General features: G+C 38.2%; 1 protein-coding gene across 1 annotated transcript in view; it reads right to left on the reverse strand.

Annotated features, from left to right (window-relative positions):
• The window catches only part of aopep (aminopeptidase O (putative)), a 91979-nt gene that overhangs the window by 4065 nt on the left and 74324 nt on the right, over nt 1–13590 (reverse strand). The window contains exons 15-16 of the mRNA XM_065247207.2: nt 2821–2907; nt 1330–1485 (exon numbers count right to left, since the gene is read on the reverse strand). Coding sequence (XP_065103279.1) covers nt 1345–1485; nt 2821–2907 — 228 coding nt within the window. The 3' untranslated portion in view covers nt 1330–1344. The remainder of the gene's footprint in view (nt 1–1329; nt 1486–2820; nt 2908–13590) is intronic.

Below are 13590 nucleotides of genomic sequence, written 5' to 3' on the forward strand. Positions count from 1 at the left end.
CACGATCCTCCCTTTGCTTTTAATTTCAACCTTGACACATTTCTCAAAAGTTCACTTACAGTAGTGGGACATTTTCCAGCCTCAGACTATAACCAAAAAGCTTTTATTCTTTAAACTCATTCTACAAAAACATCCTCATTTTCGTTCATCAGCTGAAAAGAGGAAAACGGACTAAAGGACTAACCATTATTCACTTTCCGTGTGTGCCTCAACACAACATGTGCAATCTCCTATCATCAGAATTTACCTCCCACATTTAAGGCCACGTCCGAGCGAGGCGGACTCCTCAGTGTGTACCGAAGAATTATTGGCGATGGCTAGAAGCTGACCTCCAAAGACAAACAGTAGCATTAGCGCGGCACAATGCAGCACGATCATTTCGACCGCCGTAATTCATCTATGTCAAGTGACACAAACCACATCGGCTTGGAAAAGTCACCCGTCTCCTCCGAGTCCCAGAACAAATAAAACTGTCTTGTCGGCGGATAAAAAGCACCACGGCTTCACCAAAAATATTGCGAGGGAGACGGCTAATAGATTTATCTTTCTGCCAAGCATTTGCTCCTCCAGAGTCTGACAACTATTTAGCAGTTCTTCCGACCACGGTCCGTGTGACGTGCTGCTCGGTTAAACAAGATAATATCTTTACGTCAATACTCTGTGAAATAGGTAGCTTCGAAGATAGACAGTCTTTTCTTCCCTTCATGGCTACCACTATATATCTGTCTTGCAGGGCTTTTAAAGAGGGAGCAAATTACAAATTGTCATGTGGATCCAGGGAATACCTCCATTGTGGATGACATGCTGGTGTGGAAGCAGGAATTTCGAAGAATAAGATGTAAAGGTCACCCGCTGGGCACAGCGACCCACCGCTATCCAAAAGCCTTGCATGAAATAAGCAGCTAACCTGTTTTTGGAGCTCATTTTGTATTTATAATAATACAGATCTTAAGGAATCACTAGGGAGCGTCTGGAAAAATGTGAATGTTGTGGTGGTCAGGACACTGGGTGTGGATTTTGAACAATGTTGGGAGTAAAAACAACCACAGTGTCTTTTAAAATAAGCAGCCGTTTCAGAGAAGTTACATAATATGAGATTTTATATCCAAGTAATAAAATACACCATTGTTCAGCCATTCAGATCTAAGTTGACACAGCATGAGTTGATTGCAGAGCGTCTTTTTATTTCCGAAAATCTTTTGTATTCGTAAACCGTCATTTTCATTTCTGAAAATAACATGGATTTCAAACTATTGTACATAAAAGGTCATTTAACAAATACACACATTGATAGACAAGAGAGAATAAGACACTTATTATAAGCCTTACTTGATTTGTCTGGGTTCAGAGGATCATTTCTTCCACAACTCTGCATGCTGATTGGTCCATGTCATCTTTAATGATGGATAGACAACGTCGTGCTAAAGCTTGCTGACGGGCATCTTCCTGGACCATCAGCTCACCGTACAAATACACACCCATGGCCTGTTGTGCGCACACACACACACGTACATTTTTACACATCTTGCAAACTGAATCAAAGTATTAGTAAGGTTAGAAATGGAGAACAGAGTTCTTCTTGATCCATTTATAAAAAAGGACAGGAACCAGTTCATTTACATGACACTCGACTCTCATGGTTAAACTTTTCCATCTGCAATGATTCACCCACTGTTACTTATTCATATTTAACAGAACTGATGTCACTAAATTTCCCTTAATCCCGATGAACATGTACATAGAAATGTGATTAAGGCTGTAAAACCCATCTAAAGTCTTTTATTTAATGTTTTCTTTACATAAAAATCACTCTACAATGCAAAAAATGATTTTCAAGAAAAAAAATCTTAGTATTTTTCTTGTTTTCAGTAAAAATATCTAAAGATTTTAAATTAAGATGCTTTTTCTTAATTAGTTATACACTGCAAAAATGACTTTCTTGCTTAGTATTTTTGTCTTGTTTTCAGTAGAAGTATCTACAAATTCTTAAATTAAGATGTATTTTCTTGATGAGCAAAATGACCTAAAAAATTTTTTAAATTTTGCTTAAAATAAGCAAAAATATATGCTAATAGGGCGAGAGAGAAAAATCTTGAAATAAGTTAACTTTTTTTCTTAAAACATTTAATTCAAGAAAAAATTTCTCACCCCATTGGCAGATATTTTTGCTTGTTTTAAGCAATATATATTTGTATATTTTTGGTAAAAAAAAATTTTATATTTTTCTTAGGTAATTTTGCTTATACATCTTAATTTAAAGGGATAGTTTACTTTAAATTCTGTCATCATTTACTCATCCTCATGTTGTTCTAAACCTGTATGAAATTTCTTTTTTTCTGATGAACACAAAAAAAGATATTTTGAGAAATGATGGTAAACACACAGCAGATAGTGACCACTGACTTCCATAGTAGGAAAAAAATATTTTGGAAGTATTGTGATAAATGATGGTAAGCACACAGTTGACGGTACCTATTGAATTCCATCTTTTTATTCCTACTATGGAAGTCTATGGTCACTTACTGTACTGCTGTGTGTTTACCATCATTTCTCAAAATATCTTCTTTTGTGTTCATCAGAAAAAAGAAATTCATACAGGTTTAGAACAACATGAGGATGAGTAAATGATGACGTCATTTTCATTTTAAAGTGAACTAACAAACAATTTGTGAAAATATAACCTTGATATCTTTAATATTAACTAGTAAGGTCGTGTCAAATATTAAAATCAAACTTTGATGATATAGATAGATAGAGACTTTAGCATAGATTTCACAGATAGAGTCATAAATATTAGAAAGAAATATATGTGAGATGAACCTGGTCATGGATTAGAAACTGCTCAACGTCCTGGTATGCGGCTGTGTATTTGTGCTTGACCACAAGTTCACACCAGCGATGTTTCACCTGATGAGAGAGAGAGAATGATTAAAACAAGCAGCTCTATAAAAGCACGTCAACACCTTCAGGAATCACACACATAAGGGGAAATTTGGTCAACCGCATGACTCAGTGGTTTTGTTATCTGTGTATTTTTGTGTCGAGGCAAGCATGTGTACAATGTTTATTTTAGATACCCTCTCTATCTGGTGTATAAATGGAGGTTGTGTTAGTAGAGCAGAGCGGGGAGATCACAGACTGGCTCTGACGCTCTCTTGTACTTATTTGGATTGTTCTCTGCTGTTGTTCAACTCGTATAAAAAACCCAGTGCTAAGATCTGGCCAAAGACATCATACAAAATGTACTAAAACCTTTGCGATTTGCCTTTAAGGGGACATATCATGAAAATCTGACTTTTTCCATGTTTAAGTGCTATAATTGGGTCCTCAGTGGTTCTATCAACCTAGCAAATGTGAAAAAGATCAACCCAGTAACTTCTCTGCAAGCATGTGAAAAATAGCTTATTGAAATTTGGCTCCCCTTGTGATGTCAGTAGGGGACAATACCGCCCTTAATATGCACTATCCAACCACAACACAACCATTTAGTGCAGGGATTAATTTGCATTTAAAAGGGCACACCCAAAAACAGCACATTTCTGCTTACACTTACAAAGTGTCAATTTTAACATGCTATAATCAATTATCTACACTCTTAGAAAGGATTTACACATCTTTGTGTGTTAAGCTTTTAACACGTTATGTGTCATTTTGTGTTGATTTGTGTAAAATGTGTCGTTTCAATAATAACAGAGAGATGGGTGGATTCTGGGACAACGCATTTAGGGGCTGTCCACACGGAGACGCGTATCACTGTATACGTATACATTTTTTATCGTATTGGCGTTTCGTCCACACGGATCCGGCATTTTTGGGAGACTGAAACCGCAATTTTTTTTAAACCGGGTCCTAAAGTGGATAAATCTGAAATCGACACCCTTGCGGTTTCGTCTGTACAGCCAATCCGTATATTTTGTGAAGCGAAAACGTCATCACATCACGTGTCGGAAGCGTCACACGTAACAGCAACAACAATAATGGCGGACTACATGATTGTGTTCGTGCTACAGAAGCTACTTAGCCTACAAGCTTTATTACAGCAAAATCTATTGCTTCTATGCAATTGTGGTGAGCAACAAGCGATAATGGACAACACCATACGCCACATGCTCTTAGATCCACCACGGAAGACAACCAGGAGAAAGACTCCTTGCTCTTGAAGTGGTTGCGTTCGCCATCACTTCTTCTTCTCTTGGTTCGTATACAGCGTGCAAGGATATGCGCATGCTCAAAGTCTTCTTCTCCTTGTATAGTGTATATCTGTGGCAGAACTACAGCGCCCCATACTGGTCTGGCATATATACTACATCGCTTTCAGTCGGTTTCAGTGGTTTCGTGTGTGCGCAGATATTTCTTCAGACGACGCTGTGTTTACGGATTATTTTTTTAGCAAGAGGAGAAAAAAAATGATCGGATAGGGAATGCACCGGCTTCGTGTGGACAAAGCCTTAGTGTGTTGTCACAGAATCAACACTAATGTGTTGTTTTTAACACATTTGTTCTAAGAGTGTATATGGTATTTTAAGCTGGAACTTCACATATGCACTCTAGGGACACCAAAGATTTATTTGACATCTTAAAAAAATCTTGTGAAATGTCCCCTTTAATGTGTAAATCATTACTACAAAATAATGTATTTTATCTGATGATAAACAGGAGATGATAGAACGGAATATTAATAATATTTGAGGTGCTCGGATGCAAAAGCCGCTAAATGCAATTGCTGTAACAAATTCTATGACGATAATAAGCAAATGCTCTCGGGACGCATTATACATTCATCAAATACCTTTGCTTCTCATTCGCTTAATTGCAGCCTCGGGCCTTTCAGAAAAGCCAGAAACCTCTAAAATGGCACGATTTCTTGGCAGAGTCCCCTAAACACCACAACGATTTTTAAGTCCTCAAAGTGCACGGAAGATTAATTATATTAACGACTGCCTGTGAAATGACCTTGTGTCCCAATGTAGCAGTGACATGGATCACAGTGCCACCTGTGTGTAGTTGAGTTCATTTTTACATTTTTAATTCTGACTTTCCTCATTTTCTAGTATTCACACTGCAAACTTTCTTAATTAGTATTTTTGTCTTGTTTTCAGTAAAAATATCTAAAATTCTTAAATTGAGATGTATTTTCTTGATGAGCAAAATGACCTAGGAAAATAAGTCTAGTCGTTAAACAGAACATATCAAATTTAAGTAAATTTGTGCTCAAAACAAGCCAAAAAATCTGCCAATGGAATATATTTTTTTTCTTAAATTTAGTGTTTATGAAAAAAGTAAACTTATTTCAAGAACATTTTTCTTATTCCATTTGCATTTTTTTCTTGTTATAAGCACTCATTTACTTAAAGTTTATAATTTTTTTAATCTAAAAACTTGACTTATTTTCCTAGGTCATTTTGCTCATCAAGAAAATAGATCTTTATTTAAGAATTTTTAGATATTTTTACTAACAACAAGTAAGAAAGTCATTTTTTGCAGTATAGGGATTCATGCTGTTTAGGGGAAGTTTTTTTTAAGCGTGCATGCACTTAGAGTGTTTTGCAGCGTAAGACAGTCAACACTGTAAAACCTAACAGTTAACTTAACTCAAACCATTTAAGTAAACCGGTTGCATTAGACCATTTAAGTTTTAAACACATAAATTTAAGTACTGTGAACTTGAGTCATGTGCCGTTATACACTTGTATTTAAGTAGTGTGAACTTAAATATAAGTGCATAACTGCATATGACTCAATTTGTTTAAGTTCACAGTACTCAAATGTATGTGTTTTAAAACTAATGCAACCGGTTTACTTAAATGGTTTGAGTTGAGTTAACTTTTAGGTTTTACAGTGAAGTCTAAAATGAAAATAAGGCATTTTCAATTACTGACTAAAAACCTTTTCATTGTCATTAAAGTCAAGTTACTGAACCTAAACACAAGAACCTGATAACAAAGCTCATTTACAAGAAAACATGTTAGGGGGTTTTGCATCTGAACTCCTCGTTTTTTAAATGAAACATTTTTATTCAAGTATAGATGTATGTTCCTGTCATTTGAGGTTTTCCAGCACACCGGCTCACTACTTATTGTCAAATGCGATTCCTTTCACACGCCACAGCTTCTCTGTAAATGCAGTTGTGAAACCCGAAAATTTACGGGTGTGAGGTCTGTTGTCAAACCCATAAATAACCGAACTGCATGTGAATGCAACCGTCTTAAGGACTCAAATACAAGTTTGACAACCGTATAGGGTACAGGGTGAACGCAGCCCTAATGTCAAGTCAATTCTTGAGCAAAAGTCTATTGATAACACACATACCTCACTATTAAGCCTCTTTAAAAATATACATTAGCTTTATGTATTTAAGCCCGTGATCTTTCTCTCTCAGGAACTTCCGCTGTTAATTTGCACTTTTTTAAAGTTTTGCTCAATGTGTCATTGTAATTTTGTCAAAGCAGGTGGGGCTATAGATCATAATTGAATAGGCATGACATTGATAAAGCGTTAATAAAATCTATCTCTGTTTACAGTACATCTCTCTTCCCACCCCCCACACACGCAGGGGTTTAATTGAAGTTGAATTAGTGGGAGCATGCAGAGTCTGAAGGTGGCAGGCAGTTTAATGATTAATGAACTAAGATTGCATGAGTGTGTGTACAAGTGTGAGAATGTTTGCTTTAAGACGAGGTGTGAACTGACTCAGGAAAACAACAGGAAACAGTAGCACAGCTAAGAACCTTGCGATTACCTTTATCAAAGCAACACATTCGTCACCAGCGATGTTTTTCTATCCTCGATTGCGCCATGACCTTATCACTGGCTATGTCAACATACACAAAATTTTGTCAGTCCGACTAAATTTAATCCGATTGAAGGCACACTAAACATTGAAATCTGATTAAAATGTTCGTTTACATTATGCATTCTATATAATCCAAACCGAATGGCTACGCAAGCGCACAGCCAGGGTTGCCAGATTCACGTATCAAAACCATCCCTATGGAAATTTAAAGCTAGCCCAAAAGCATCTTAATGAATATTTACAGCCAATAACGAATAAACGAAATCTTTTCATCTTTTACCCGCAGAAAAAAAACCTGCGGAGACAGTTTCAACAGTAGCCCAAATTGGAACTCGAAAAAAGGACTTGGCAACGCCACCCAGCGAACAGCATCTCTCGCCGAGTTCACGATTTATCTCTGGATAAATGTAAAAAGTTGGTTGGAGAAAGTTTTCAGATATAGGCAATGAAAACACAATTTTCAACTACTTGAAAGGACCAAAACCATCTTTCAGAAACTTTTATTGGAAGTGTAAATAATTTTTTTATTTAGAGCAGAGTCCCATTACTTTGAATGGAGAGGGCGGGGTTTATGACTTGTACTGCAGCCAGCCACCAGGGGGCGATCAAAGAGCCAGAGGCTTCACTTTTTAAGGCTTATGAGGAAAACCCGGCACAAAGCTACAGTATTTATTGCTTTATTTGGCCTATTGTTAAGAAAGTATGAACGCTGCAGAATATACGGTGTGTGAGCCCATTACCTTAATAATGCGTGGTGCTATTGCCTTGCTATTGTGTGTTTCTGTGACAAAAATGATGTGTATTTTGCATCTGATACCACTATTCACGTGTTTTCATGCATACTTTTCTCCTGCTGATTGGATTATATATCGGACTACACCATCCTCTTCAATACAAATACGAAATTCGCATGCGATTGGCCTCGATCGTATTGATTAAGGTGTTTACATGAAGGCTTTTCAATACGATTGAGACATCAATACGATTACAAACGGATTATTTGGTTGCATGTAAACTTTTGTCTATTGTCGTCCGTTATATAATATGCTTGATTACATCCAAAAAATCTTAGTTTGTAGTATATCCTGCATATGAATAGGCCTGTCGCTAACGGATGATTCCCGTACATACACAATGATTCCCGGCAGGGTCACGGAACCACCCGAAAACCACACTGACGACAGTACAGGCCACATGCTAGAGAAAACGCAGCTTTAATAAGCAGTAGGGCAGATCCCCAAATACCATAGTACACAGAATAACAGAGCTTGCGTGTGTCGACACAAGCAGAAAGCACGCTGTGTGTATGGGAGAAAGGTTACTCAAGTCAGGGTGTGGTAATAGCAGAGTTGATGAAACAGTGGCTGTTGTGAATCTCTCATTAAAACTCCCACAACAGGAAGACATTTTCTTCAGTCAGACAGTCTGACCTACATTAACCTCACCTCAGGATACTTGGAGAATTCAATAAACTTTGCACATAGCAACAGGTGCCTTACTCATTACAATTGATAAGAAAATAGATTTAAGCAGTATGTGGTGAATGAGAGAAAAAAAATTATTGTCCAGATTTTTTTAAGGAATAGTTCACTGAATAACCAAAAAAATATGAGTGCGCTCCTCACAAAAAGTCATGCAGTACATTTTCAGTAGGCTTGTGGCGATAGTCGGTGGTCAGCCACTCACTGATTACATATCTTGCCCACCGCAGCACCACCCCACACCGCCGTCACTTCAAGCACTTCATTCAAACAAGTGCTAATTTTAAAGTAAAAGTCTCAAGGCTGCACGCGCATAAGCAGTTTAAAGGTGCAGTGTGTACTTTTTAACGGCATCTAGTGGTGAGGTTGAGAATTGCAACCAACTGCTCACCCCTCACTTTTGAAAGGCATAGAGAAGCTACGGTAGCTGCCACCGGAAAAACATGTCATTGTCGGAGACAACTTAGTAAAAAAGTTTGTCTTAACTCTTTCACCGCCATTGACGAGATATCTCGTCAATTAAGAGAAAACGCTTCCCTGCCAATGACGAGATTTTCCGTCTTTCCGCAATATCGCTATTATCCACCAGGTGGCACACTTCCGCAACTTATACGATCCGGAAGTAGCGCCTCACGTGAAAGAGAAGGAACTCTGTGTATGTTTAAAAGATCGCTCTGCATCTGATCTCTTTCAAAAGTCCTTCGCAAAAATGGAATTATCTCAGCTTTTTGCTCAAAATTGGGTGTTTTTGAAGAAACCTACCCATGTTTGAGAGGTGATTACAAGAGAACTAATGAAGGTAGGATGAAACGTTTTTTTTTTTTTTTTTGAAAGCAGAGGGTCCGTTCTTTCATCTGATATATTGTTTGTTTATATATTTAAAGAAGAACATTTTCTGGAAGGCATTAAACTTTTGTGAAAATCATGAAAAACGCTGGCGCTGGCTGGCAACTTTTTTTTTAAATGCTGGCGGGGAAAGAGTTAAGGGCTTCTGTAGAAACATGGCGGCGACTTCCACGTAAGGGTACCCTCATGTATGTAGATAAAAACGTCTCATTCTAAGGTAATAAAAACATAATGGTTCATTATACAAAGGTCTTTAAACACGCCTGATAATATAGTTTTATATTATTTTGAATTTCTGTCAAGATATCTTTTTAAAAATGACACACTGCACCTTTAATGCAAGCACCACATTCAAAATAGTTTTTTTTACCCTACCAATATATTTGAGATGTGATTAAAAGAGAACAAATGGTAGGATAAAACTTTTCTTTCATTTGATATATTGTATATTTATATATTTAAAGTAGAATATTTTCTAGAAGGCATAAAACATTTGTGAAAATTATAACAAATGCTGGCGCTATCAACTTTAAAAAAAATGCTGGCAGATAAAGAGTTAAGCCTACAGGTCAATATTCCTGATCACCATAGGGTAACCCCTGGGTGCCCACAGTAGATTAAATAATTAAATGCCCCGGGCATCATTGATTACACCAAGCATCTGTGAGAGCGTTTCTGTGTGCATGTACATGTACGCCTGCAGTAATAAATTGTGGAATGTCCTGTGTAATTACCGCGTCTCTCTCGCGAGAGAAATGCAGGCAGGCACACCGCAGCTGTCCTGCCTCAGGGGTCTCCCCAGGAATGCAGATCAACTCTGATCCTCTCTGCAGCTGCCGGGTCTATACAGGGCACAGGAGAGGGCACGCCGACAAACTCGCTCACGTAATTTCAATTACGAAAACCCGTAACCATGCACGCATATGCACACGTTTCTTACGGTCGCATATGCAAGTACATGCCTTTTAAAGTAAGTTAAGCCAGGTTGGACACATGGTGGCATTATGCGCACGCTGAGATTGATATAAAGACTAAACCAGGTTTACATGGGCTTCCTGATAATAAATGGCAGGACTGAGAGGCTCCATCATAAACCAGATATAATCGGGTCATTCATCACTGGTGATGCAATATTTCATCATATGTCAAGAGCTGTACTCTTTTAAAGCTCCTAATGTTGTAATGCTCAGCATGGGTCAAGCTGCCCTCAGACCCAGCAGTGATGTACTGCACATGTGGACTATTAGTTTGTGGTCCATTATTAGTTTATGTAGTTTAATCAGTGTGCGTTCAGAGTTGTTTAGTTAACATTGATTTCTATGTTGAAATTAGGAAATTGGTGATATAATAATATTACGCTGGTATCCGGGTTATGATCTGAAAATATTTTTTTATGTTTAGCTTATTGCGGTTAAAGCTTTGATTACTGTAATTGCGAACATTTTACTTCCTTTCATCTGCGTTAGATTGTGGATAATTTGCACATTTATGTTATTAGCTCATACTTAGTTTTTTAGGTCTCCAGCTGCGAGTAAGATCTAATGCTACTGTATGTTGGACCTTTTTACAGAAAATTTTAGTAATCACTTCATATACATTTTTTAATAACCCATCAGATCACAGATGAAGTCTCTTTAATATCTCAATATGTGTCCTAGGCATCACTGAGATTAAAAAGTCTCTTGTGTTTCAAATATTTCAACTGAGAAAAAGACCAATAAATCTCACAAATGTCAAAGTCAAGGGCAGTCTTAGCCTTGTGGTTAGAGTCGACCTTGTAACCCGAGAATTGCCGGTTCGAGTCTCACGGCTGGCAGGTTGTGACTGCGATGACCTTAACCCTAATTGGGCACCTTAACCCTTATTGCTCCACGGGAACTGGGATAGCTGCCCACTGCCCCGGATGTGTGTGTTCACTTCTCACAGGGATGGGTTAAATGCAGAGGTCGTGTTGCATACTTGACAAGCATGTCACAAAATTTAAAAGTCAATATTATTTCAACATGAACTCAAGCATTTCTCTAAGAATTTACCTATGCATTTTACAGCTTTATACGCTTAATGAATTTTATTCTGTCGGAAAAATGTTCATAAACCCTGCTGGAAAAACCAGCATAGACCAGCATATGTTGTGTTTTGCCCATACGAAAATTAACCATGGTTTTACTACAGTTAAAACAAAACAAAAAACATGGTTACTGTAGTAAAACCATGGTAACCACAAAATAACCATGGTTTTCAAAAACCATAGTTAAACCATGGTTAGTGTATTGAACTACATTGTGGTGGTGGTGAGTGACAGGAGTTTACATTTGCTTGGAACAACCAAGACTGCACTCCTCACTGTCTCCTGGGTGTTTGTGCACCTCTCGATCAAGGTCAGAGCAAGCGTCCTCTTTTTAAAGTTCTGCTAATATGACAGTTAACAGCAAACAAAGTTTCAAGAGCACTTATGCTTCAGTGATTGACACGACAAGTTGGTGGGTGCCTAGCAATATAAAAAACGCAGAGCACTGCTCTTTTCTGAAGTCAATCAAATAAAGGCAGTGCGGTCCGCCTTGCGTTTTCAAGCGTTTGGTGTGATCGGCCGCTTATGGTGCAAAAGTGTGCTTTTTGAAAGGATACAACCCCAGTGACAGTTAGGGGCCGTCCATCAAATCTCCTGAGGTATGAAACGGCAACATCTGAGCAATAAAACTTTCCTATTGCATACAATTAAGGTGAAATCTGTAAGTTATTGCATTTTAATGCTGACGCCGTTTTCTCTGTGCAACCCTATAAAATGCTTTTTGATTGACATGAGTGTCGTCATCTGGCATCTCGTTAAACAGCCCATGACATGATTTATGTTTTTTCCTCCTGTATTCCTATGGCTTTAGGAACACATTATAACCTCTCTCTTCCTGGCTGATCGTCTGTGTGAACTATGTGGCCTGGCTTTGAAACTAGCTGTGATACAATGCTTTCTGTGTGCCTGACCGACAGATGCTCGCACTCACACACACACACACACACACACACACACACACACACACACACACACACACACACACACACACACGAGTCTTCACATGAAACAGCATACCACATAGCATAGCCCTCGTGTCATGCGCCAAGAAATGTGAGAGAAAGAGGTGCTATTCTCTCCTGATTGGCATACATAATCTTAGCAGAATCCAATCTTCAAACAAGCTTTAAACACCTAGAAACATATAGGCAAGGTTCTAAAGTAACATACTGTGCAATCGACTAGAAGCTATACTGAAGGCTTATTAATGAAATCGGCACTGTGCCCTAAAATTCACCTTACAGTTAATTTAGTTGTCATTTTATAAATGCCCTCTGGTTGTACAGATCCTCAAGGCTGGTTTGTTTTAAATTAAAGCAAAGTTTAACTAACTAAACAATTTAGTTTTCTATGTCAGCAGTACCTGCCAATGCAAAGCTAGGGAGTAGCTGTGTGGTTGCTAGGGTGTTGCTAAGGCGGTCAAAAGAGCCTAAGTCTCTAGTGGCGCTTTTCCATTGCATAGTACCTCACGGTTTCGTTTGGGTCGGGTCAGCTTACTTTTGGGAGCTTTTCCACTTGGTGCAGTACATAGTACCCGATACTTTTTTAGTACCACCTCGATCGGGGTTCCAAGCGACCCGAGCTGATACCAAAACGTGACGCGAAGACACTGTAGATCACTGTTTGGTCTGAGAGAATCGTCACTACCAGAATCATCGCTATAATGTAAAAGATTAGCTTTACCTTCATGCTAGCTTGCGCTGTCTCAAGTAAAACTGTTGTCATCTGTGCTTTGTTGTTAGTTCCCAAACTCCCTTTTAGAGATAAAAAAAATCCATTGCTTGAGAATCAGGAACACCATAACAGTTTGTGGCGGCACATTTGTGATGCACACGTCCGCATATACTGTATGCTTAAATGCAACTTAAATGAGGCTCCGCGACCTGCGTCGACTGACACCACCAGAGTTTGTACAAAAACTGTCATGTCAGACATAGGTTGTGATAAACACCATGTGCAAATATTCTAGTTGTGGTAGTCAATTTTAATTTTGTGGCGGACTGAGAATTAAATGAATGTATGGGAATGTACAACGACACTCTTGTATTTTGCCACAGCAGTAGGCAGCGCAAATATAACGACATATCTATAATCCCTCCCACTCCGAAGTGTTACTAAACTAGTTTTTTTGTGATTATTGTGGGCAAAAATCCTTGATCTTGCAGCTAGTTTTTTTTAAATGCTATGGAATATGCAGGATATTTATGCAATTTTATGCAATAAATTTGCGGGAACTTGCAAAAACTGCAGGAACTTAAAAAACTGTTTTTAGCTTTTGCAGCTTTTCAATGATGTTCACGTCACATAATCACGTCACTTTATAACAATCCCATGGCAACGGGGGACATGGCTGTGCTTGTGGAAGGTAAATTCAAATTTTTTCAACATTCTGCTAAGATATT

Source organism: Paramisgurnus dabryanus, chromosome 11 (assembly GCF_030506205.2).
Source record: "Paramisgurnus dabryanus chromosome 11, PD_genome_1.1, whole genome shotgun sequence".
NCBI lineage: Eukaryota > Metazoa > Chordata > Actinopteri > Cypriniformes > Cobitidae > Paramisgurnus > Paramisgurnus dabryanus.